At 35.5% G+C, this 23,055-nt stretch overlaps 2 protein-coding genes across 15 annotated transcripts in view; one reads left to right on the top strand and one right to left on the bottom strand.

Annotated features, from left to right (window-relative positions):
* The window catches only part of PLCL1 (phospholipase C like 1 (inactive)), a 423,749-nt gene extending 404,077 nt beyond the window's left edge, over positions 1–19,672 (bottom strand). The window contains exon 1 of the mRNA XM_051985927.1: positions 18,565–19,672. Within this exon, the coding sequence (XP_051841887.1) occupies positions 18,565–18,810 (246 nt within the window). The 5' untranslated portion in view covers positions 18,811–19,672. The remainder of the gene's footprint in view (positions 1–18,564) is intronic.
* The window catches only part of BOLL (boule homolog, RNA binding protein), a 200,492-nt gene that overhangs the window by 69,687 nt on the left and 107,750 nt on the right, over positions 1–23,055 (top strand). The gene's annotated exons all lie outside the window — the stretch shown is intronic.

Below are 23,055 nucleotides of genomic sequence, written 5' to 3' on the forward strand. Positions count from 1 at the left end.
TGTCATTCAGTCAGTCATGTCTATCTCTTCATGACCTATGAACCATACTGTCTATGAGGTTTTCTTGGAAAAGATACTAATGTGGTTTGCCATTTCCTTCTCCAGTAAATTCAGGCAAACAGGGATTACGTGACAGGGTCACACAACATAAGCGTCTGAGGCCACATTTGAATCAGACCTTGCTGACTGCAAGCCTATAAAAGCCACCTCTCTGATTCCTATCAATAGACATATATTTATGCATGTACATAGTGTTCCTACTCACACAAAATAGAATATTAGTGCTTTGAGAATAGAAATTACCTTATTTTATTTGAATCTCCAGGCCTGGCATATTGCCATCTAATAGAAGATGCTTAGCAATTTTTTTTATATTGAATTGTCCAAGTTTACTCATTAACTAGCAGAACCAGACCTCAAATCCATAGAGTCACACTATTTTCCACATTCTTTCCACTAAATCATGCTACCTCATTGCCTTGAAGCTTATTATACTTGAGCAACTATTTATCTTTGAAAGTAAGAATAAAAATAGCCTCCCCCCAAATAAAGATGGAGGACAAAAATCTAATGAACATCAAGTTAACTTATTTGTTTTCCTAGGAAATCTCAATGCATTAAGTTTCTGTACCTCAGAAGGAAGTTGATTTCAAAAGATAGTAAGATATTAGACATGGTTTTTAGGAAAGTTAAGTTGCTGTTTAGTTCTCATTGACTTCTCTGGAAAGAGTTCAGTCTAGCTAAAACATCCTGCACAATGTTCTCATTTTGTGTAAACAAACATCTGATCTCTGGAAGCTATACGAGCTCTAAAGGTCTACCTAAAACCAAAACAAATGTGTAAGAATGCTATGAAGATCTGTGAACTGTTCTTCAGATTTTTTAAAAGTAAGTCTTAGGGATATTCTCCAGCAATCTAACATTCCTGAACAGGATGCCAAGTTCTTTTTTCCATCATATTTCCAAGTTGACACAAGGAAAGAAACACTCAGATTCTGAAGTCAAAAGAGATCTCAGTTTGAATCCAGAATGCTTGATAATGAGCAACTCTGCTTTGACCTCAGTTTCTCCACATGTTAAAGGAAAGCAGTTAACTAGATGATCACTAAGGTCCTTCCTAGTTCTAAAATGCTAAGATTCTTTTGTTCTAAATAACAGATTTCTGGACCAATGTGCACAAAAAAGTAGGTTCTAAGAGTTTCCTTTTAAAGAATTATGAAGTATATGAAAAATTAGATCATATATGACCTTGGCTACCAAACTGTATTTAGATATTAAAGGCTTGAAAAAAATCCATAAAATGATCCCTAAAGACTTCATATTAATACAGAAAATAATTAATGATTTTAAATAAAATTTAGATTTGGGGAAAACTAACCATAAAGAAGTGGTTTAAAACTTGGGAGCTGTGACCACCAAGGTATTAAAAGAAGGTCTGTAATGATAACAAATATCATAATCTTAGGAACTACACTTCTGCTCTGGCAATGCTCTCTGGTTTTCTGCCAGTGCTGTTTAAGAAAATCCTTAAGCCACCTAACTTCTTGCTTTTACTATCTCAGAGCAATCAGCAGTCTCAAACCATTTTAGATTTGACATTCTGACTGAGCCCCCTTTCCCAACTAAATCATTGACCTAATAAATTCTGGTCTTGTGGGGGGAGGAGGGTGTGGTCAGGATTGGTGGTGGTGGTGATGGTTATTGTTCTGGAGAATAGCATAAAGTGAAGGAAGAAAGCAATGGAACAGTGGGGTTTTTCCAAAAGAGAGGGTAAATTATAGAATAAAAGCACCAGCAGACACGTATTGTATATGAATCTTAAAGAAAATCCTTAATTAGACCTCAATAATGTCTCAGCCTATTCCCTACTAACAACCTTTCAGAGGAAAGGGAATGTCAGAAGGATCTTCTTATCTGAACTGTTATATGTTCAAATTTCTAAAGTGGTCCCCTCCAACTCTGTGATTCTTTAATTATATTTGTGATTTACTTTTCTTATCAGAATCCAATTGTCAATTTTTCTGTAACATCTTGAAAATGTCCTGATGGGGCTTAGAAAGCAAAATGTTGAACTTATTTCTTTCCTTATCTCCATGCTTAGAGTTGACCCTCCAAAACTGAGGCAAATTGTCTTTTAGCACTTTCTTCTCTCTTCCTTTTGGATATCAAATATCTCTTCCCAGCTGCCTATTCTGTTTCTATTCCCACTTTCTCTCATAAATCCCTAGCTAAGAGTTAGCTGTTAATTGCTTATGGCAGCATTTCTCCAATTAATTTGGCAAAGTCACATTAAGGGTTTGAAATATATTAACTAATCCCTAAGTGCTAGTCTGAGAAACAGCTATGAAGCATCCCCAGAATAAAGGAAACTGAGACATTTTTGGAATAAAATAGAAGACATTAATAATGAGCTGAGAAATGGAGGTAGATAATATTTTCATATTTAATATATTTAGAGGAAAAGATAGATTTTTTGTTTATTTTTCATGGGGCAACTATACAAATCCCATTCAATATCAGAGTTCCACAGAATGTAGTTTGGGAACTATTGGTTTATGGTATTACTTTTCCTCCTAAGATATTTTAATAAATGATTCCTAAAGACTGAAAAGTCTTAAGATCTTATAAATATCACAGACCTCCCTCTTACCCAAAGTAAATTAGCATTGGCAGGACTTTTATAGGGAGATATTTTTAATTTAAGGACTTCATACCTGTCATTCAATTCACAAAACAGAAGCTTGTTCTAACAGCTTAAGAAAACTTGCACTCTTTGTTCCCATTCTCTATTGGGTTCAAACTCCAGGTCTGTCATTTGCTAGTGTAACATCTGTCCCAAAGTCCATTGGCATGAGACAATGTCCTTATTGGTGGAGATGAAGGCCCTGACATATGTGAGGAGCATGATGGAATTAGTGAAAGACAAGAGAGTTCCAACCTTCTTTGGGATTCTCCAAAGGTTGGTCCTCTTTGGGAACTTACCAAGATTTGAGGGGTTTTTTTTAAGTACTTCTAGTCACTTTGGACATTCCCAGCTTCCAGCTTTGAGGGAGGAAGTGAAAAAAGCTAAATTCACTTTAGGTTGCTGAAGGTAAAGATACTGAAAAGGCATGAGAACACTAGAAAGACTCCATCATGTTCCTATTACCAGTTTGCTACTCTATATTATTCAGGGAGTTTTGCTCTTAGGTAAAACAAAGGACCTTCTCTCTAAATTGAGTTGTTATCTCACTTTCTGTGGAAGAGTTCCTTCACTTTATTGTCTGGAATACACTGTCCTATGTACTCCTTCTCCAATTTCTGTTTTGCAATGATTCCAATGCTTTGTTTGTTTTGTTCTGTTTTTGCTAATCCCTATGTGTTTTGATTGTGAAACTAGTATCTCATAGTAAAAGAATCAAACCTTGTATAAAGAGCTTGGGATCCCCCATTCCCCTCAAATGACAAAATGCTCAGAAATTAGATGGAAGTTGATCCATATTACCTAGTTGATCAATATATAAGGACTCTTTTGCTACACTATTCTGGTCTACAAATTTCCTAACCTTTATGAACTTGAGTTTCCTAATATGTAAACTAAGGTGGAACTTGGAGGGTCGGGAGGAGGTTGAACTATATGATCTTTAATCTGTTCCATTTTTGCCATTATGTGACTTTATAACACTGATTCCTCTGATTTCTAAGATGATTGAGTAACATAGTACTGAGGTTCAAATAAGTTAGATGACTTAGTCATGATCATAGTAAATGTTAGAAGTGAAATTTAAACCCAGGTCTTCTCCACTACAGCCCTGTACTCTGTCCACCATGCCACATTGTTTCTCACATTACACATCAAGGGTGGACCCAGAGTGAACACTAAAATGGAAAACAATGACATGAAATCACCTTGCTAGTAGATCAAAATATCTAGGTAAAGGATTTGCTAAAGAATCTACTTGGTGTTCTGAGATGGGGCTGGATTTGCAAATGTTATACTTTATTGTGGCAGAGCAGGAGGTAAAGAAACCAAAGTCTATCTTCTTTTGTAATAAAGTAAAAAACAACAACAACAACTGTAGAAGGATCATTAAACCTGCCATGTAAATGTCCCTCACAATTCCAATAGCATCAGACCAATCTGTAAGAGATCCTGGCTTACAGTTAAACTAACAATACTACAACTCAACAAATTTCATACCTGAAGTTTCCCTGCTAGACAAATAAGACAGTTAATATTACTAAAGCAAAGCAGCCCTAATTGAAATTATCCACTTGAATTTCCCATATATTGACTCTGGATTTCCAAATAGCAAGAAAATAGAAATTGAAAAAACATATAAAGCAGGAATGTACCTAACATACAATGTTAACTAGTTCTCACCAATATTTCACACTTCTGGAGGGCATGAACAATATCAAATTTCTAACTCCCAAAGTATCTAGTATAGTGCTAAGAATATGTGTATGTATTTGGCTAGGGCTTGGTGGGGAGGGGAATTCAAAAATGAAAGAAATGTCAGCAGGTTTCAATAATACACTACTTTTATTCTTATATGGTTCATATCATATGCCTTGAACTCTTTCGTGGAAAAAAAAGATTATACAAACCATACTTGCATATAGTAAACATTATACAATTTTTATGAAATTAATGATCAACACTAGCTATGGGAATTAAAACATAACAAATGCAAAACATTAAGCATACTTATTTTGAAAAATTTACATTTTGTGAAATAGACTTCCCAGGAGACATTCCAAAGCAAAGGAATAAAAATCAAATACTTATTATGCTCCTACAATGTAGAAAGTACTATGCTAAGTACATGAGAGGAGTGAAAAATGAATGACACAATTCTTAATGTTGATCTAAAAAAGAGGGAATGAACAAAAATAAAAGTATATAAAAGGTAAAATATGCTATGTACCAAACAAAAAGGCATGATCAAAATATTAAGGGAAAGTAAAGAAAGGAGATATTGTATCCAGTTGCACAAATAAGGTACATTTTCATGAAGCATAAGATGTTTCTCATAGTTCTTTAAAGATATGTATCTAGTTGAACAAATAAGGTACACTTTCACGAAGCATAAGATATTTCTCATAGTTCTTTAAAGATATGTATCCAGTTGCACAAATAAGGTACACTTCCATGAAGTATAAGATATTTCTCATAGTTCTTTAAAGATGTGTAAGGTGTTCAAGTCTTCCACAGTCTTTTCCTACCTGTTTTGCAGTCTAAATTTCTTGTCATTCATCAAGCATTCTTCATTCTAAAACATATGGCCTGGTATTTAGAATCTATATGCAATATTCCATTCCCTGCCTTTGCAAAGGTGGTTTTCTCTGTTTAAGACGGTATTCTCTTCTTACCACTATGTCACACATCCTTCATTAACTTTAAAAACAATGAGATAATGATAATTTAATAACATTGATATAGCACTTACAATTTGTAAAGTACTTTACAACTACTATTTCATTTTATCTTCATAATAACCCTGTGATGTAAGTGATATACTTATTGCCATTTTGTTGAAGAAGAAACTGGGGCAAGAGAGATTAAGTGACTTTTTCAAGGATCACCTGAAGGCATGATTTGAATTCAGGTCTTCCAGATTTGAGGTGTAGTTTTCAATGTAGTATGTCACCTAGCTGCTTATGTACTAGCTCCAATATGAAGCTTTGCCAGATCTTTCCATTTAAAAATACTCTTACTTGATATGTGCTTTGTATTTATTAACTTTCATAAATGTTATTTCCCTCAAGTGGAATATAAGCTCCATGAGGATGGAGACTATTTCATTTTTGTCTTTGTATCTCCAGCATCTAGCATAGTAAGTAATAAATGTTGATTGAACTGAATCAAATGACAGAGATGGGAAGAAATGTATTCAACACAAAATGGGGAAAATATATACCGAGGGGCATATGTAGGGGGGAAATGACAGATGAATTTGAAATAGCAGGCTGAGGTAATTTTCTGGAGGTATCTGAATTTCATTAGGTATACAATGGGGAATAATTGAAGATATTAAGGGAGGTATGACCAGAGCTGTGCATTAGCATGATGAATTTGGCTGTTGTATGTAAGATTATAGAGAAGCAGTTTGATGGAGTAGATAGAGAGCTAGCCTCAAGACCAGGATCAGGTCCTACCCCTAGCACATGCTGCTTGAACTCTTAGTGCTCTAACTCTCTACAATTTCAAGTGGCAGAGATAATGCCAGTAAGAATTGGTAGAGAATTCTCTATACAGATGAAATCCCAGGCCCAATCCCTATCCATAATCTATGTAAAAATGGGAGGAGGGAGGAGGCAGAGAGATCTTCAAGCAAGAGAAAACTAGAACCATAACTAGAAATTGTGGAAATAGGAAAAAAAGAAAGGGGGAAGGGAATGAGTGGACTGGTGACATGGAAGGGATAGAATTTATAGTGTCGAGCTACTGACCATAAGCATAAAAGTAATGAAAATGATTCCAAAAGTTTTGAACCTGAGTGACTGAGAAAATGAGAATGCTCATAAAAGAAAACGTGAGAAAAAATTGATGTTTTGTTTGCTTTTGAACATATTTAATTTTGGGCAAATGTGACATCCTGATAGTGATGCCCTTTAGGCAGCTGGAGCTCAGGAGTAAAGTGGCACTCAGGAAAAATAGAAAACTGGAGTTACTGATTTGAGATTATCTGAATACAGATGCCAAGAGATGGTCAAGGAAAACTGTATATAGGAATGTGAGAACAGAACCTTAGAGAAGGGGGTGGAGGAGATATTCTTTATTAAATGCTCTTTGGAAAAATTTCAAAGAGCTATTCTTAGAACTATTTTTTTCCTGATATGTTGTTTGCTCTTCAAGGTAGCAACAAGAGAAATCTGTTGTTTTATCAATTATTGCTTAGGTTCAAATCACTATGAACAAAATAAATACAGCCCTCTTAAACAGAAAAAACAAACAATAAAACTAAATTTTGATTAAGCAGACTCGAACCATTAAAGCCCTAAAATAACTGAAATAGGGAGGATTAGACTTCTTAGGAAGAAGCCACAAATGATAATAAAATAAATTAATAAAAAGGATTTAATTTTCTTGAAAAATAGGCTGTATTCTGGAAATAGTGAAAATTGAGTTAATCTTACATCTCAATTGTTTTATAATGAGAATTAATGTTCAGAATGATTACCTCTGGTAATCAGAAACTGCAAGATGTTAAATCACCAAAGAAAGTTTAATAATACTCATTAAATGAGAAAAATATATAAATACAATTTCCAAAATCATTATAAAAAGGCTGAAACAAAGATAGTTCTCAGTTAAACAGAAATCACAAATAACCATACTTTTCTCCTCAAAAAATCTCCTCTCCTAAGGTCAGTATTGCTATAAATGGCATTCCACTAATAGAAGTCTTAAGATAATATATTTTATTTCCCCCAAACAGCAAGACAGAATTGCATAGGTGATAGGAAAACTCAAATGAGAATACTACCTCCAAAAATGGCAACATGACCATGGATAAGTAGTATATTTTATTTCCCCCAAACAGCAAGACAGAATTGCATAGGTGATAGGAAAACCCAAATGAGAATACTACCTCCAAAAATGGCAACATGACCATGGATAAGTCACTTAATGTCTTAGTACCAGCAGATCCTTCTGTATAATCTTATAGTACAGACAAACTTCTGAACACAAAGTGTGTTTCTATAAAAGGAATTATCCAACTAGGTGCAAGCACTATTCTAACGGACACCAACAATCAAAAAATTACCTTAATGTTAACAAAAGCTAAATTAGCATGGCAAAAAAATGTGAAGACAAAAATATCCTTTGCTCTTGAGATTGAAAATAATTCAAATTATTTTTCTATTTACACATTATCAACTGAATATGAAGAATTTGAATCTAGAGCCTCTGACTTTAAGTCCAACAATGCTGACTTGCTCTTTCTAAAAATAACAATAATAATAATATAATAAACTTCACTACCTTGGAGAGGGGATTGCTGATCATATAATCTTTAAAAATGGCACAGTGGATGAAGCTCTGGGCCTGGAGTCAAGAAGAAAAAAGTTTTAATTCAGCCTCAGATACTTAATAGCTATATTTCCTCCAGCAAATCCCTTAAGTTTCCCTCAATTCCTTCAACTGTAAAATAGAGATTATAACAACCTACTTCCCAGGGTTATAGCAAGGATCAGATAAGATCATTGAAAAGTGATTAGCACAGTGCCTGTCTTATAGCAAGTATAGCAAGTTTGCCATTGTTATCATTATCATTATCATGACTAAAAATCATAGTTTTAGAACAAGAAGAGACCTTGCAAGCTCTACTGTTCAATCTTTCATATTATAGAGGAGGAGTTAAGACCAAGAAAAGTTAAATGACATTGATGGGCTTAAAAGAGTACTTTCTCTTCAAATCTTAGGGAAAATTCAGTACCATTATTTAAGTGGGGGAATAGGAAGTAGTTGGCAATCACAAAGTGTGCTTGTTTTGCCAGACTACGATTTCATTAATGTCAATGATCTCTGCCTAGGCAGATTGAAAGTCCTCCATGCCTTTTCAACCTATACAATTCTTGCCATGTTTTTCCATGTAGCCTCCATGAAGGAACTGGAATAGAACATAGGAAAGGGATTAAAAAATAAACAAGCACAATTTGTGAATTAAAACTGTATTTGCATTAGTCCCAATAGTTTTGTTAACAAATAAAAAGATTATCAGTAATTAATAAGTAAATTTCAAACCCAGTTCTTCCCTTTGGGATTATCATGTCTAGGAAGGAATGAGCTGGGAAAGAACTTTTAAACCAGAAATCCCTGAAAAAGTTATCACATAATTCTTTTGCTCATTAAAAATAAAAACCCAATAATCTCAGAGAAAACTCAGCTTCTTTCTGTGTCTGTTTCTTTCTCCTTCTCTTCCTCCCTTTCTCTCCCTCTTTCTCTTTCTTCCTCCTTCCTTCTCCTTCCCTCTGTCTCTCCCTCTTTCTCTCCTCTTCTCTCTTCCTTTCTCTCTCTCTTTTTCTCTCTCTGTCTCTGTCTTTCTCTCCTTCCTTCTCTTTCGGTGTCTCTCTTCCAGGTACAGACACAAAACTCATAGTTCTATAGTGCTTTAAATTTTATACAGCTATTTCCTCAAAAAATCAAACAAACAAACAAACCAAAACAAGTTTGGTTATTACAAATAGTAAAGAATTCCTATTTTATAGATGAGGAGACTGAGGCATAAAAGACAAAGTGACTGACTTATGGCCACATGTCTGGTATCAAACCTGTGTTGTTGATTCCAAAATGACTTCTTCCTCATAAAAATTATTTTAAAACCCAAGCTCATATAATGAGTTAAGCAAGGATCAACACAGAAACATGTATAATTATAACTGCTTCATTTTAAATATCTTTCACTTTGACCTTTTTACACTTGCCAATTTATATTAATAAACTGAATTTTTTTTCAAATGACTTTTTCTTACACCATTTATGAGTGGAAGAAGATTTCAAAATTAGGAAAATCGAAGTATTTTAAATTATTTCCAAGATGCCATATTTCTAGATAGATAAGATAAATATTTCTCAGGAATAAGATAAATATGTCTACTAAATTAAATATAATATGTCTATTAAATTAAACATTAAAGAGAAATCTACACAAATCAAAAGTAAAAATTTAATCATATCATGGAATTTAATTAATTGTATTATAAAATGAAAATTAAAGAACAGTGTAGATTCTCATTATTTTTCACTGAAGTTCATTAAATGCAGACTGAAGATGCCACTTTCAAATTAAATTTCTTTTGTCCTTGTTAAATCAAGGGTAACTAGAGGGTACAGTGGATAGAGTGCCAGACCTGGAGTCAGGAAGACTGATTTTCCTGAGTCCAAAATTGATTTTAGACACTTATTAGCTGTGTGATCCTAGGCAAGTCATTTAACCCTGTTTCCCTCAATTTTTTTATCTATAAAATGAGCTGGAAAAAGATATGGCAAATCTCTCTAGTAGTTTTGCCAAGAAAAAACTCAAATGGGATATTAAAAAGTTGGACACAAGTGAATGACTGAACAGCAGCAACAAGAAGTTAAGTCAAATTAGAAGGTTATTTTTTAAAATCCTAGGGTTATAACTATCATTGCATTCAAATAATGGTTCTTAAATTTTTTCAGCCTTAGGCCACTTTAGTACGACAAAACAAAGCTTTCCCCATCAACTGAAAAAAACCTACCAACACATCTACTTTTGTATGTTACTAAATTTTTTTAAAAGTCACTAAAGCATTTCTCTACTAACCACACTAGGAAGCTTTATCTATTAACAGAAGTTACATTATTATTATTCCTCTTAAGTCTTCCCCAAGGTTATGGATTTCCCCAAAATTTATGTTTCTTCCTTCACCATAGAGTGAGTCTAGCAAGACAAAGGCAACATCTGTGTTAATGAAATCTTTGCCTTCTTGAAGTCTGTGAAGGAATCAATTTTGGGGATTTTCCACTAAATAGAGAACTTTTCAGTTTTCATAGGTGGTTGATGACTGCAATATTAGATAGCCTTCTAGCCAAGTGTTCTTTTATCTTGACAAATATATATCAGATATATCAGAATATAAAGAACAACAAATATTAACATACATCCCCTTTTACAAATGGAGATAGGGAAAATGTCAGTTTTGTAAAATCTCCCTGAGAAAAATCTACATCCTTTAGTGAAGTTTAAAATTAGTTTTGGAAAATAAAAATAATAGATACTCCCCACCTCTGAAAATGTATGCAATTTAATTATGTGATTTTCACATTAAAAATTGTAAGCAGCCAAAGTTTAAAATAACTTGGAAGGCTGCTGTTTCAACAACTTGATATAGATGAAGCCCTATAGCTGCTTTCTTCTTCAATGAACAAGTTGATGAAAAGTGTTAACTACTTAAAATTATTTGCCATTTGGTCTGAATTTAAAATAATGAGATCTTCACAAATTGTCACAGAAACATAGGACATAAAAGCATATTTTATACAATAAGCCTCCCAATGTAAAACAGTGACAATTCTTAAGCTTTGTTCAAGGAAGTTTTTAGATTCTTTGAATTCATGCACTGAGGTTCAGACAACAGAGCACTTAAAGCTATTACTTATTGGATAATACTCTATTAGCATATGCTTGGAAAATGACCCGCCCCACTATTCTGTGCTGGCTCGATCTGTTGGTGTAGACAGAGAATTGTAAGTGGATTAGAGGGTGGAGTAAGAGAAGCAAGAGTTAGTTTTTGGCTGTGGAGAGAGAGAGAAGGTGTGGAGATTCCTGTGTCCATTCCCCTGACTGCTACCCCAAAAGACCAAGAATAAAGATTAAGGGCTTTTGCTTATCCCGACTCCAGCTGATTCTAAGGTATCCAGGGTGCTAACTTGGTCTTCCCATCTTTCAAGAGTCAATATTAAAGAACTAACAAAAAAAGTATTCTGGCTTTGGAAATCAACCAAAATCTCTGTTCTATTTCCTCTAAGTTTTCTTTTTTCGTAAGCACTCCTTTTTTATTCTTTCTTTGTAGAAATATTGGTGTTTGGTCATATTTTTCAGGTTCAGAATTTTTTAAAATTTCATATATTAGCTCCTTGTGTTGTCAATTTAGCTAAGGTAATTTCAGAAAACAAGGTGGACAAATTACTGTCACAGAAAATCACTTTATCCACAGACCATTAGGCATTTACAATTTCCCCATAATTTAGTCTCTCTCTCTCTTTTTTTTAATTAGAGCTTTTTATTGTATGTCCTCTAAGTTTAACACAGGAATTCCACGCAACATTTGGGAGGCTGTTCTAGCTATTGAAATATATATAATAATTAAACCACAATATTTATTTCTTACATCTTTATTTAAGTTTTTAAAGTTAGGGGGCATTATTCTTATTTTCAAAAACTAATTTTAAACTCTATCCAAGTTCTAGTCTAATATTTCATCATCATAATCCTAGATCTTTTCCCTCTAATTTTTTTTAACATCTTTATTTAAAGTTTTGAATTCCAGATTCTAACCTTCTGTCCCTCTCCTCCTCCCTCTCTGAGACTGTAAGCAATCACATATAGGTTATACATGTACAAATATGTAAAACATTTCCATATTAGTAATTTTGTACAAGAAGACTCAAAAGGAAAGAAAGAAGGCTTAAAATAGCATGCATGATTCTGGAAAGGCTTCAAAGTTTGAGTCCAGTGAAGAATTGTAGGACTGTTTTCTAAAGATTGGCCTCAAAAAGCCTCATCATCAGGTTAGTTTTGAGATAACTAAGTTTTTGTTCACAATAAGTCTTTTTTTCTATTTATTTAATATTTAATTTTTCCATCTCCATGTAAAACAGTTTTTTAACCTTTGTTTTTAAATTTTTTGAGTTCCAGTTTCTCTCTCTCCCTCCTTTCCCACCTCCCCCCACTGAGAAGGCATGTGTGAAGTTATGCAAAACATTTACATAAAAGTCATGTTGTAAAAGAAAATATAGATCTCCCCCCACCAAAAAAAAAGAAAACCCTCAAGAAAAAATTTTTAAATATGCTTCAATCCGCATTCAGACACAATCAGTTCTTCCTCTGAGTATGGATAGTATTTTTTCATCATAAATCCTTCAGAGTAATCTTATATCATTATATTGCTGATAATAGCAAAGTTATTTACAGCTAATTAGCCACAACATTGCTATTACTTTGTACACAGTACATTTCACTTTGAATAAGCTCATGGAGGACTTTCCAGGTTTTTTCTGAAAGCATCCTGCACATCATTTCTTATAGTACAATAGTATTCCATCATAATCACATGACACAATTTATTCAGCCAATGACCTCAGTTTCCAATTCTTTGCCCTGAGAAAAGAGCTGCTATAAACATTTTTGTACATATAGGTCCTTTTCCCTTTTTTAAGTCTCTTTTGGGATATTTACCTAGTAGGGCCATACCATTAATGTCAGTGAAGGAAGGACTCACAGGAAGAAATCATAAATCCTTGAAGTATTAGTATAATTCTAAATTTAATTATACTTGAGATTACCTAAAAGACTAATGTCCCTAAAAGTAATGTTATTAAACTGTGGGGGAATTAGAAGGGGTGGAAGAAGAAAAGGGGAGAAAGAGGAAGGGAAAGAGAAAAGTGAAGGTCCATGAACTTTCTAACATTCTGATGACTGCATTTCACTATAGTTTTCTTTGTAATTCTGGATATTTTATTTTATGCATTTAAAAATATTATTCTGAGAAGAGGTCTTTGGAGTTCACCAACCTACCAAAGTCAACCTACAAAAAAAATTTTAATTCCTGTGTTACAAAGACTTCATATAAGATATCATTAAATTCTCATCTGGTATTTAAAAAGAAAAAAAAAATAGTTTCTAAAGTCTGTCTCAGAGTGCATATAGCAGGGAAAAGTTAATTCTCTTGTGGTTTTATAATAATTAGGAGAGCTTTATAAACCAAAAAAGTTCATCATCCTAACTTTGTGTTTTAAAATTTGTTTGTAAATCAACCTGCTTTCTTCCTAGAAAGAATAAAGGAAATTAAAATTGTAATTCTTTTTTACTTGCCCTGAACAAATTGTTAAATCTTCTCAGGTGACTAGGATCTTAGTTACTTATAAAGTTATTTATTGTTTGAAATTGGGCACAACATTGGCTCAGGCTTAGGAAAACCTTTAATACACAAAAATTTTGAGGTATATCAGTACTTACTATGATTACAGCTAACCTATAATGTGTTATTAATTTGTTGTAATCAGCACAGTATAATTAATAAATATGAAACCTAGGAGGAAAATATGGAACCACTTGAAATCCAAAATCTTTTTTCTATGAAATTTGCAAATAGATCTTTTTCTATAGTAAGCCCAAAAGGTGATTTTTTTATCTTAAAAGGGTTTCATTACAGTAATAAAAAATATGCATGCTCTCAAACTCAAACAACTTGTAAGAGTCCAGAATACACAAGGAGACACTAAAGTAATAACTTTCCTTCTTTTAGTCCCCAATGGATATAAGTATACATATATTGAGTTTGTCAGTCAAAATGCTTACATTCTTACTTATGTCCAGCTTTGGGTATTATTTGTGTACCTGAAAAAAAAAAAGAATTAATTTAATGTTTATAACTACTAGAGGCTAATTCAAGGGTCCTCAAACTACAGCCCTTGAGCCAGATTCGGCAGATGAGGACGTTTATCCCTCTCACCCAGGGCTATGAAGTTTATTTATTTAAAGGCCCACAAAACAAAGTTTTTATTTTTACTCTAGTCTGGCCCTCCAACAGTCTGAGGGACAGTGAACTGGCCCCCTATTTAAAAAGTTCGAGGACCTCTGGTAGATGGTGCCATCAATAGAGTACTGCAACTGTAATTAGAAATATCTTCAAACTCTTATTAGCTATTTGACTCTAGGCAGATAATTTGGCCTCAGTTTCCTCATTTGAAAAATGGAGATAATAATAGTACCTACTTCCCAGAGTCATTGTGAGGATCAAAAGTAAAGTGCTTAATATTTCTTCTTTCCATTAAAAGAAATAGAGAAGTAGGAATAGTCCCTCATGCTTTCATGTTGTATTACTCCATGAGACTATAGCTAACCTGTTATACGAGGAGGAAATTGCACAGTAACCCAAAAAGTCAAATACGTGTTGCTTTTGATCTCTTCCTATACCAATAGCCTGGGTTGTGACTTAAAAAGAAATGTCCAATTGACATTTCATTATGCAAAACCTAATAACCTATTTTCTCCATTGTGAAAAGTGGGAAGAGCACAATCTTAATTTCAGTATACATTTAACTCCTCTGTGCCTGTCATTGCTCGTATTTTCATAATCAGCAGATTTTTCCAAGAGAAAAAAAATACAATCATAATACTAACAATGGACACCTTAGCAGATACTTCTAAATCATTATTAGCAAAAGATCATAAAGTTCTTTATAAACTCCTAACTAAATTTAATTTTCCAACACCATTGAAAAGTGATTGAGAGAATCACTTCAGATATGCACCATGAAATACAGCTACTTCCACAATAGGATGGCACCATGTTTCTATGGCAGTTCCAGAGAAAGTAAACACTTCTGTGAGAACTGTTGAAATACATTCAGCAAAAGAATAGCAAATTACTTTAAATTTACAATATTACTATTGGAGAATCTTACATGTTGGTTCCTATCTAATATATGGCACTTCAAACCACAAACCATCAGTTGACAACTGATATCAACTTTTGTGTACTACCTTTGCTTACACTCCATGTGAATACTAAAATAATAATAATAATAATAAAATAAAAGCTTCTTGGTGACTAACACCTCTCAGCTCTCAGAAATAAGCTCAGAAAGAGTGAACAATAAGTAGGGAAACAAAAAGAAAATCTAGTTTCACTTAGATGTTAAATCTGAGAAAATCCAAGACTCTACAGAGATGAACTAAGAAAAAATGTGAGGAGAGTTATGAAAGATTAACACTGAAACTCCCAGTAAATAATGGGAAAATGTGTAAACATAAAGCAATTCTATGTGATTTTTTTCCCAAATCAGAAGGAAATGTTATCTAAACCAGAATTGCATTTGTACAAAGTATAAATCAAAGTAACAGAAAACAGTTCTTTTTTTTTCCCCTGTCCACTGTAATTTGGTATGGAAAGGGAAAGAGTTATTTGATTTTGAAATAGTGTCATTAATAAACCTACTTGTTTAGATCACAGACTTTCAAAGAAGCAACAAACAAATGCATGAAAACTCTTTGATAATTCACAATTTTTAATAAAAGTTAGTTTGTGCATCAGCTACAAATATTTAAGATGTCATCTAACATAGTCAAAGTTAAAATGTCAGAATAACCTTTTATTTTGTATTAATCCCAATCTCAAAAATGCAATAGGTAAATTTTTAAAAGATGTAACTTCTTTAAGAGGCTCATCTAGAAACAGTACTTATATAATTAAGAAATTTCCAAATCGATTTGATGGCTGTTGAAATACCATGACTATAAAATAAAAGCCTGCTCCCGAACTTTACAATATTAATTTAGGAGAGGCCACAATTTTCTTTGTCCTCTATTGCCCTTCAAACCTTAATTCAGTTTGGATTAGCATCACAGGATTTTGAACTAAGAACACAAAAAGAGATTAGGCCTGTTATTGTTACCTTCTTTTTTAGGTAATAAAGGTAAAAGAATCATTGCCCCACAACTTTATTATAATTCCAACATGCCCTTGTGTGAATTTAAGCCATCCACCGAAAACATACTAAGCAGAGTATCTAACGTGCAGCTAAAGAACAACAAACATATTTGCAGGAATCGGTATTTCTTTAGCAACCTGGTTTTTAGGGACTATTATTTTCATTTTGCTTTTCTAAATCACAAAGCAATACTTCATAGTGGATAGCAAGCCATTCTCTGAGTCAGGAAATCCTTAGGTTTCCCTTATAATCATACTTTATAAGTATTTCTGGGAATTTGTACTCTAGTGTGTTAGGTAATTCACAAATTTTAAACTGCAGAACAGGACTGGGATATGCATTACAAAGAGTTGACTCTCTAAAAGATCATGAATCAGTAAACTTTCCCTTCCCCCCAAGAAAACACATATTTTTAAATCTCTTGAATGTAAATGCTTCCTCAGTATATAACTACATATAGTATAATCTATTATAGATGTTTAACCATCTGAAATTTGGGTACTTCCTTCACTAATTATGACTCCAAATTTATTAGTTTCAAAAGTATATATTGCTGGGGAGGGGAGGGTTGTTTATTTAAAGCTTGACCTTCTTACCCTTTATGCCAGTTCATAACCTGAATAGGACACTAACCCCCATATAATCACTGAACCACAAAATCACTGAAACTGCTATAAACTATTTATATCTGGTCTACACCACCCACTGTTCTTTTAATACAGCACCCTTCTTGATGGTCTTAACCTTGCATGTGTCAGAGTATGGGGAAAAAGCAGAAACTGTACTTATGGCTGAGATAGATGTATTATAGGAGTAATCTACCCACACTTGTGCTGAGAATTCCAATTTAGATCTTGGAAAAATGCCACTAGTTAGGTCCTGGGTACACTGCCTGAGATCTGAACATGGATCTTGAAAACAGGCATTTATTTGAGCACCAACAAGATGCAGAAGTGAAGAGTTCAAAGTCAGCCATATGTTATCATCATTGACACTTTTTTTTTTTTAAGCAGTTTCATGCTGACTCAGAGCACGATGTCAGCCAAGATCGATCTTAATCAAATATAGGTCTGCTTGCTCACAGGCATTTGTTTTAATAGACATCTTCCAATTATGTTTGGTGCTAAGCCTATTGAGGGCCAGGGGGAAAAAAAAACTATCGTGGAATGATGCACCCACAAGATGAAATGCCAAACCGAGTACAATCAAAAGGAAAAGACTGGAGGCAGGAAGGGGAGAGAGGAAGGTCAAAGAATCAATGTGTGTGTGTGTGTGTGTGTGTGTGTGTGTGTGTGTGTGTTTGTGTGTGTGTCTATGTGTCTGTGTGTCTGTGTCTGTGTGTCTGTGTGTGTTTCTAGCTGTCCTAGCTCCTTCCTTTTCTTCCTCCCCTAACTCCACCCCAGGAATCCTAGAGTTCCCACTAACCTCAAGGTAGATGTGAAACATTAAATTCAAAAAAAAGATTGGAAGTTATAGAGATTCCAGATTCTATTTTAGCAGAGAGACTCCCGCATTCATAGAGATTCTTTACCACCGTAACTTCGCTACCTGAGGCAATCTCCATTGGATGGAAGGGGGGAAAAAAAAACCCTTAATTTTCCCTGCACTCTCGCTTAATCAGGAGCCTGACTGGATTTTGTCTTATGACTACGACCTATTTCCCTCCCCTCCGCCCCCAATACCTCAACCCCGCACTACTTTTTGCTTCAGAGAAAAGGTTCTACTGATTTTGGGGTGCTTGAACTTCACTGCTGAGAAAGTTAAATTCCGGAATTTCAAAGCCAGTTACTAATGAAAGCAATTCTTTGACTCCTGGAAAACCGTACACTTCACAAGCTGCTGTTCAAAAATCTAACCTTCTCTCTGATATATAGAGAGAACATAAAATGAAGTCTGAGTACGCGTTTGAGACAAATGTTTTATATAATTAATACGCAACAAACAGTTCGATTGTAAACAATTTCTCACTCTTCATCCTCCCCTACTCTCCATCCCGGCCCAATCCCTATGGCTAGTTTATGGAAACTTTCAAGAGGCTTGCGGAGAGGATTGGGGATGAGGATTGTAGATGTGAAGTATATCCACAGAATTAATAGCAGGGGAGTTAAATTTGTCCTTTGCCTAATTGACAGAAATCTGTAGCTTGTAGTCAACAGTAGTTCTCGTGAACATCCTGGGGAGGAAGGAAGATTTGGTAATGAAGGGGCGGGGGGGAAAGGGAGGTGGGGAAAACAACACAAAACCTCAAGATGTCTCTAGGGATCCTGCATCCTGGCCCCCAGCTCCTGCCTGCTCTTTCCCAAGGCTGCACTGCACTCCAGATGCTCGGGAAGGGAAGCCCGGGCATCACCAGGGACGCAGAGGACAACCCCACTCCCCGGCCAACATGGACTCACCTTGATAATGCTACTTCGCCGAGGTGTCACCCGGGCAGCTTCCAGGAGACTAGCTTCGCAATCAGATGCAGAGGTGCCCGCTGAGGCTGGCAACGAAAGTCCACTTCTGCGGTCTCTTCGGCGTCCAGCAGCCCCCGCCGGTAGTCCTTCCAAGGATGCAGGATCTGTGCACACCTGAGTATCCTCCTCCCCATGGTTCATCTCGGATGAGGAGGGACCTTCTCTGCAGGTCGTACCTTCGGCCATCGTGGTACCAGCTTCGGGCTTCTCCCGGGGTAGAGGGGACTTAGGGATATCGGAATCCACCCCTCCACCCACAAGCAAACATGCACCCCAAAGTCGACCCTCCAGACTTTGTTTTCACTGCCCCGAGGCAGCCACTGCAACTTTCTCGAGAAGAGACATTACTCTGGATGAGCAGTCCTTGGAACTCCTTCCCCCAACGAGTCAGATTATAGAAAGGGGAGCGAGAAGGGAGCCTGGGAAGAGGAGAGAGGATATAAACTTGATTTGGAAAGATAGAGGAAGATCGGGGAACAGAAAGAGAGAGAGGGAGAAGGACGAGGAAGAAGGGAGGTGTCCGGCTGCCAAAAAATGCTATGCAAACGCTTCGCTCGCCACCAAACAAAAGACTCCAAGGCGCCTTTTCAAAGTGGCCTCCTTGAGATAAGTATGTGCCAGAGCGCAGAAGGAGCTGAAGCGAGCGAGCGCTGCACGGGAGCACCCCGCCCACCTGCCTTCCAGAGAGCGAGGCGGCGAGCAAACGAGCGAGCTGGGAGAGCAAGCAGGAAGTGGCTCGGCGGCTGCCTCCACCACTCCTCTCTGTTGTGACAGGGAGGGAGACTTGTTTTGACAGCCCGTGGGGATTGGCAGGCAGCTGGGCCTCTTAGGGGCCGAGCAATGCCAAGGAGGGGGTCGGCGTGACCAATCCCCAATGGAGAGGGGTGTGACCAAGAGAAAAGAATGGAATGTGTTCTGTATTGGGAATAGATCCAGATGGTCTCATACATAACACTGTGTGTTACGGATCTGTGAGTGTGTGTCTATGTGTGTGCGCGCATGCAAGAGGATGCTTCACACGTATTTTTGGGAAGTTTTGAAATTTGAATCGAGGTGAAAAATAAAACAGGGCGGGGGGGGGGGGCGGGTGACGGAGAGGGGGATCCTTGTCCATCTGCAAAGCAAATAAACTCCCAGGGGTGCTGGATCCAAATGCTTAAAAGCATCCATTGCCTATAAAAGTAATTTATGGGATGTTTGGGGGTGGGGAAGTATTCTTGTCCTAGAGAGAGGTTAGTATCAGCTTCACACATGCTTCAGACAGAGATAAGATTGGTGTTACTGAGGTTTTTTCATAGCAGGTCGGGAGACAGAAAATAATTTTCTTGTAAGGATATAAAATAGAAAAGAAAAATAGTAATAGATAGTAATAGTAAGTATGAATAAATGTGATGAATAAAGAGGAATTCGAAGGCTAAAGAACAACACAAATTAAAGGATTCAGTAAGAATTATGCCCTCTGTAAAGGCACAAATAATAGAATGCTATTTACTTCAAAAGCTGAATGAGAGATTTGCTCCTATTATACATTGTTTAGGTAAACTGCCTATAGAGAAAAATCGTTTCTCATACATATGTCCTGATATTAGACCTCCTATTGGAAACCGCCAAACCACACAATCTCCTAGGGTGACAGGATGAAAGGTACCCATACCTTTATACTTATAGGAGTTGATTCCAATCAGGGCTGTGCTAAGGTCCAGTTCTCATTATCAAATTTTCAGTATGAGCATTTACACCTAGGAAATCAACAAATGCTACAAATCAAGGCTTGATTTGCTGTTTTGTTTGTTGACTAGACTTAAGAAAGCAATAGAAAAATGTTAATTATGCAAATTAAGTGTAAAGATCTGAATCAAGTACATTTTTAGGGAAAGCTGGTGGAGCCCAATCTTCATTCCAAGTCACTTCAACTAAAGATCTCCTTACTATTCAACAAGCACAATTAGGTACTGCTCTAAAGGGACTAAGACGTCTAAAGAGCCTTTAAAATTGTTGCCTTTTAATATATCTAATAAAAGTCTGTATCTAAGAAAAAGAAAAGATCTCTTTTTAACTAAATGGATAGATGATGATGGTGATGATGAAGAAAATAATCATAGATTAAAAAGAGACAGAGAGAGAGAGAGGAGAGAGAAGGATGGATAGATAGGTGGACAGAAAGATTACTGTCATTGTCAGGAATCTACTGAGCAGATTTATATTGAGAGATAGATGGACGGATAAGAAAGCATGATGTACTGGATAGAGTACTGAGTTGCAGTATGACCTTCATGTGTCTTTTAACCTCTAGATGCCTCATGCAATTAATCTGCTTATGAAAGGAGTTCCAACACGTAGAGCTCCCTATGCTCAGAAAATCTCACCAAAATGATCTCAATTACCCATTTGCCTATAGTTATCTATACATTAAAAAAATACATACATTTACCAAAGGGTATAGAAAGCAGAAATGCCTGGAATTTACAAATACTTTTTTTAAATTTTGAATCCTAGAGTGTGAATTTGTCCTGTAGGGGTTACAAAAAGATCTAAGGAAGACTAGATCTTTTCAAAACTGCCTTGAGAGTGAACATCTAAGGCAAAATTTGTTCATGAACAGGTCAGAAGTAAGAAAGAGTTGAGATATCTAGGCCCTAAGCATCCTTTTAGAAGTCTAAAAAACAGTGTAACCTAAATTCTGATTTAGGTCATAATTTAGACAATTTTCACATCGCTATTTAGATTAAAATTAAGACAAAATTCAATTTAAGAAACAGTTTTTCTTTTTTTTTCCCTTTTTTCTTTCTTTTCTTTTCTTTATTCTTTCTTTCTTTCTTCCTTTTTTTAAGATGTTAATTCCTGAAATTCTTATAGGTCCCAGAAACTGATCTTGACTGCATACCACAGTGGGATATGAACTGGAGTTTTGGATGGTTTTAATTGCAGGATTTTCCAACTTTGGCAGGAGGAACAGAAAACTTAACTTTTTGTTTTCTTAAAAATATAAATGCACATGAATAAGTACGAGATCATATAAGCATCTCTGGTTTTAGAGACAACACCCCCCTCTAGCTAGTATTGAAAGAAATGCATGAAGTAGATTTCTTACAATATGCTATTTGCTTATCTATAAAGAGGAGAGAGGGAGAGAGGTAGGGAGGCACCCTGGAACGAAAGTTACTTTGAGTTGAAATTTTATAGCTTTATTTTAAACTCTGTTTTAGTGAAAATAAGTCTGCATTTTTTGAAGCTAATAGAGAGGATGAAGTAAAGGAAAAGGAAGGAGATGAAAAAACACAGAACAGAACAAAAACAGAACAAACAGAAGATAGCTCCCTCTGTTGGTACATGAGATTGTCATCTTTTCAGTCAGTATGCTCTTTAGCATTTCAATTAAAAAAGTTTTCTCCATCTTCATGACCTTTAAACTCACTTCAGGCCCCACTAATTAAGGAAACTATCCTCCATGTATTCCTGAAGTTCCCCAATTTCTACAAAGCTCCCCACTATTCCTGGCTTAGTTAGTGTTTATTGCTCCCTCAATCCCTTTGGTACTTATTTTCTCCCATAAATTTCCTAGGAATAAAACCTTCATCTTTTGATGTATGTGAGTGCACTAACATTACTACTACTACATCGATGGCCCTTGATGCTCATGTTAGAATTGTTAGAATATAGAATATAGAAATGTTAGAATTCCCAATAAACAACTTTATTCAACAGCCCAACAATAATAGGACTACAATTTTGGAACTAATATCACTTAGCTGAACATTTTTTCTTTTTTCTAGCCTTTCTCATTTCATTCCAATATCCCAAAACACACACAAACCATGAACATCTTTACAACACTGAACTCCTTTTCTGAACTATATGCTTAAAAACATTGCTTAGTTCAGCCTGTTTTAGACAAATAGCCCAATCCTGATCCAATAATTGGTAGTAAGTATTACTGATTCACCACATAAGTCTTAAAAAGGTCCAGAAAGAATCTTCAAAGATGTGATGCCTCTAATTCTACTTAGAGATAACCCTCCCCAAAAAATCACACTATTTTTTGGCTATTTTTCTTGAGAAGGGATCCCTATTCCTGCTTACCCCTAAAATGAGGCAAGAGACCCAGAAGGTCTGTATACAATAGAAGATGAGTAAGGACTCTGGGCTTCAGTTTCATCACCTGTAAAATGAAATGAATATATTAGATGGCCTTTGATATCACTTCTAGCTAAAGGCCTATGAATCTATGAATTTTGGTATAAGGGGAAATACACAAGATTATAAATTAGGAAGGCTGTCTTCTTCTAATCCCAGCTCTGCTACTACTTAGCTATGTGGGCACTTTTTGGAACCCAGCTAGGCTAAATGATCTCTAAGCTTCTAAGCTCTAAAATTCTAAAATTCCACTACTTGGAAGTTCTTGGAAGCATCCACTCCAACTTAGAGTTTGGA

The sequence above is a fragment of the Antechinus flavipes genome, chromosome 3 (assembly GCF_016432865.1).
Source record: "Antechinus flavipes isolate AdamAnt ecotype Samford, QLD, Australia chromosome 3, AdamAnt_v2, whole genome shotgun sequence".
NCBI classification, from domain to species: domain Eukaryota; kingdom Metazoa; phylum Chordata; class Mammalia; order Dasyuromorphia; family Dasyuridae; genus Antechinus; species Antechinus flavipes.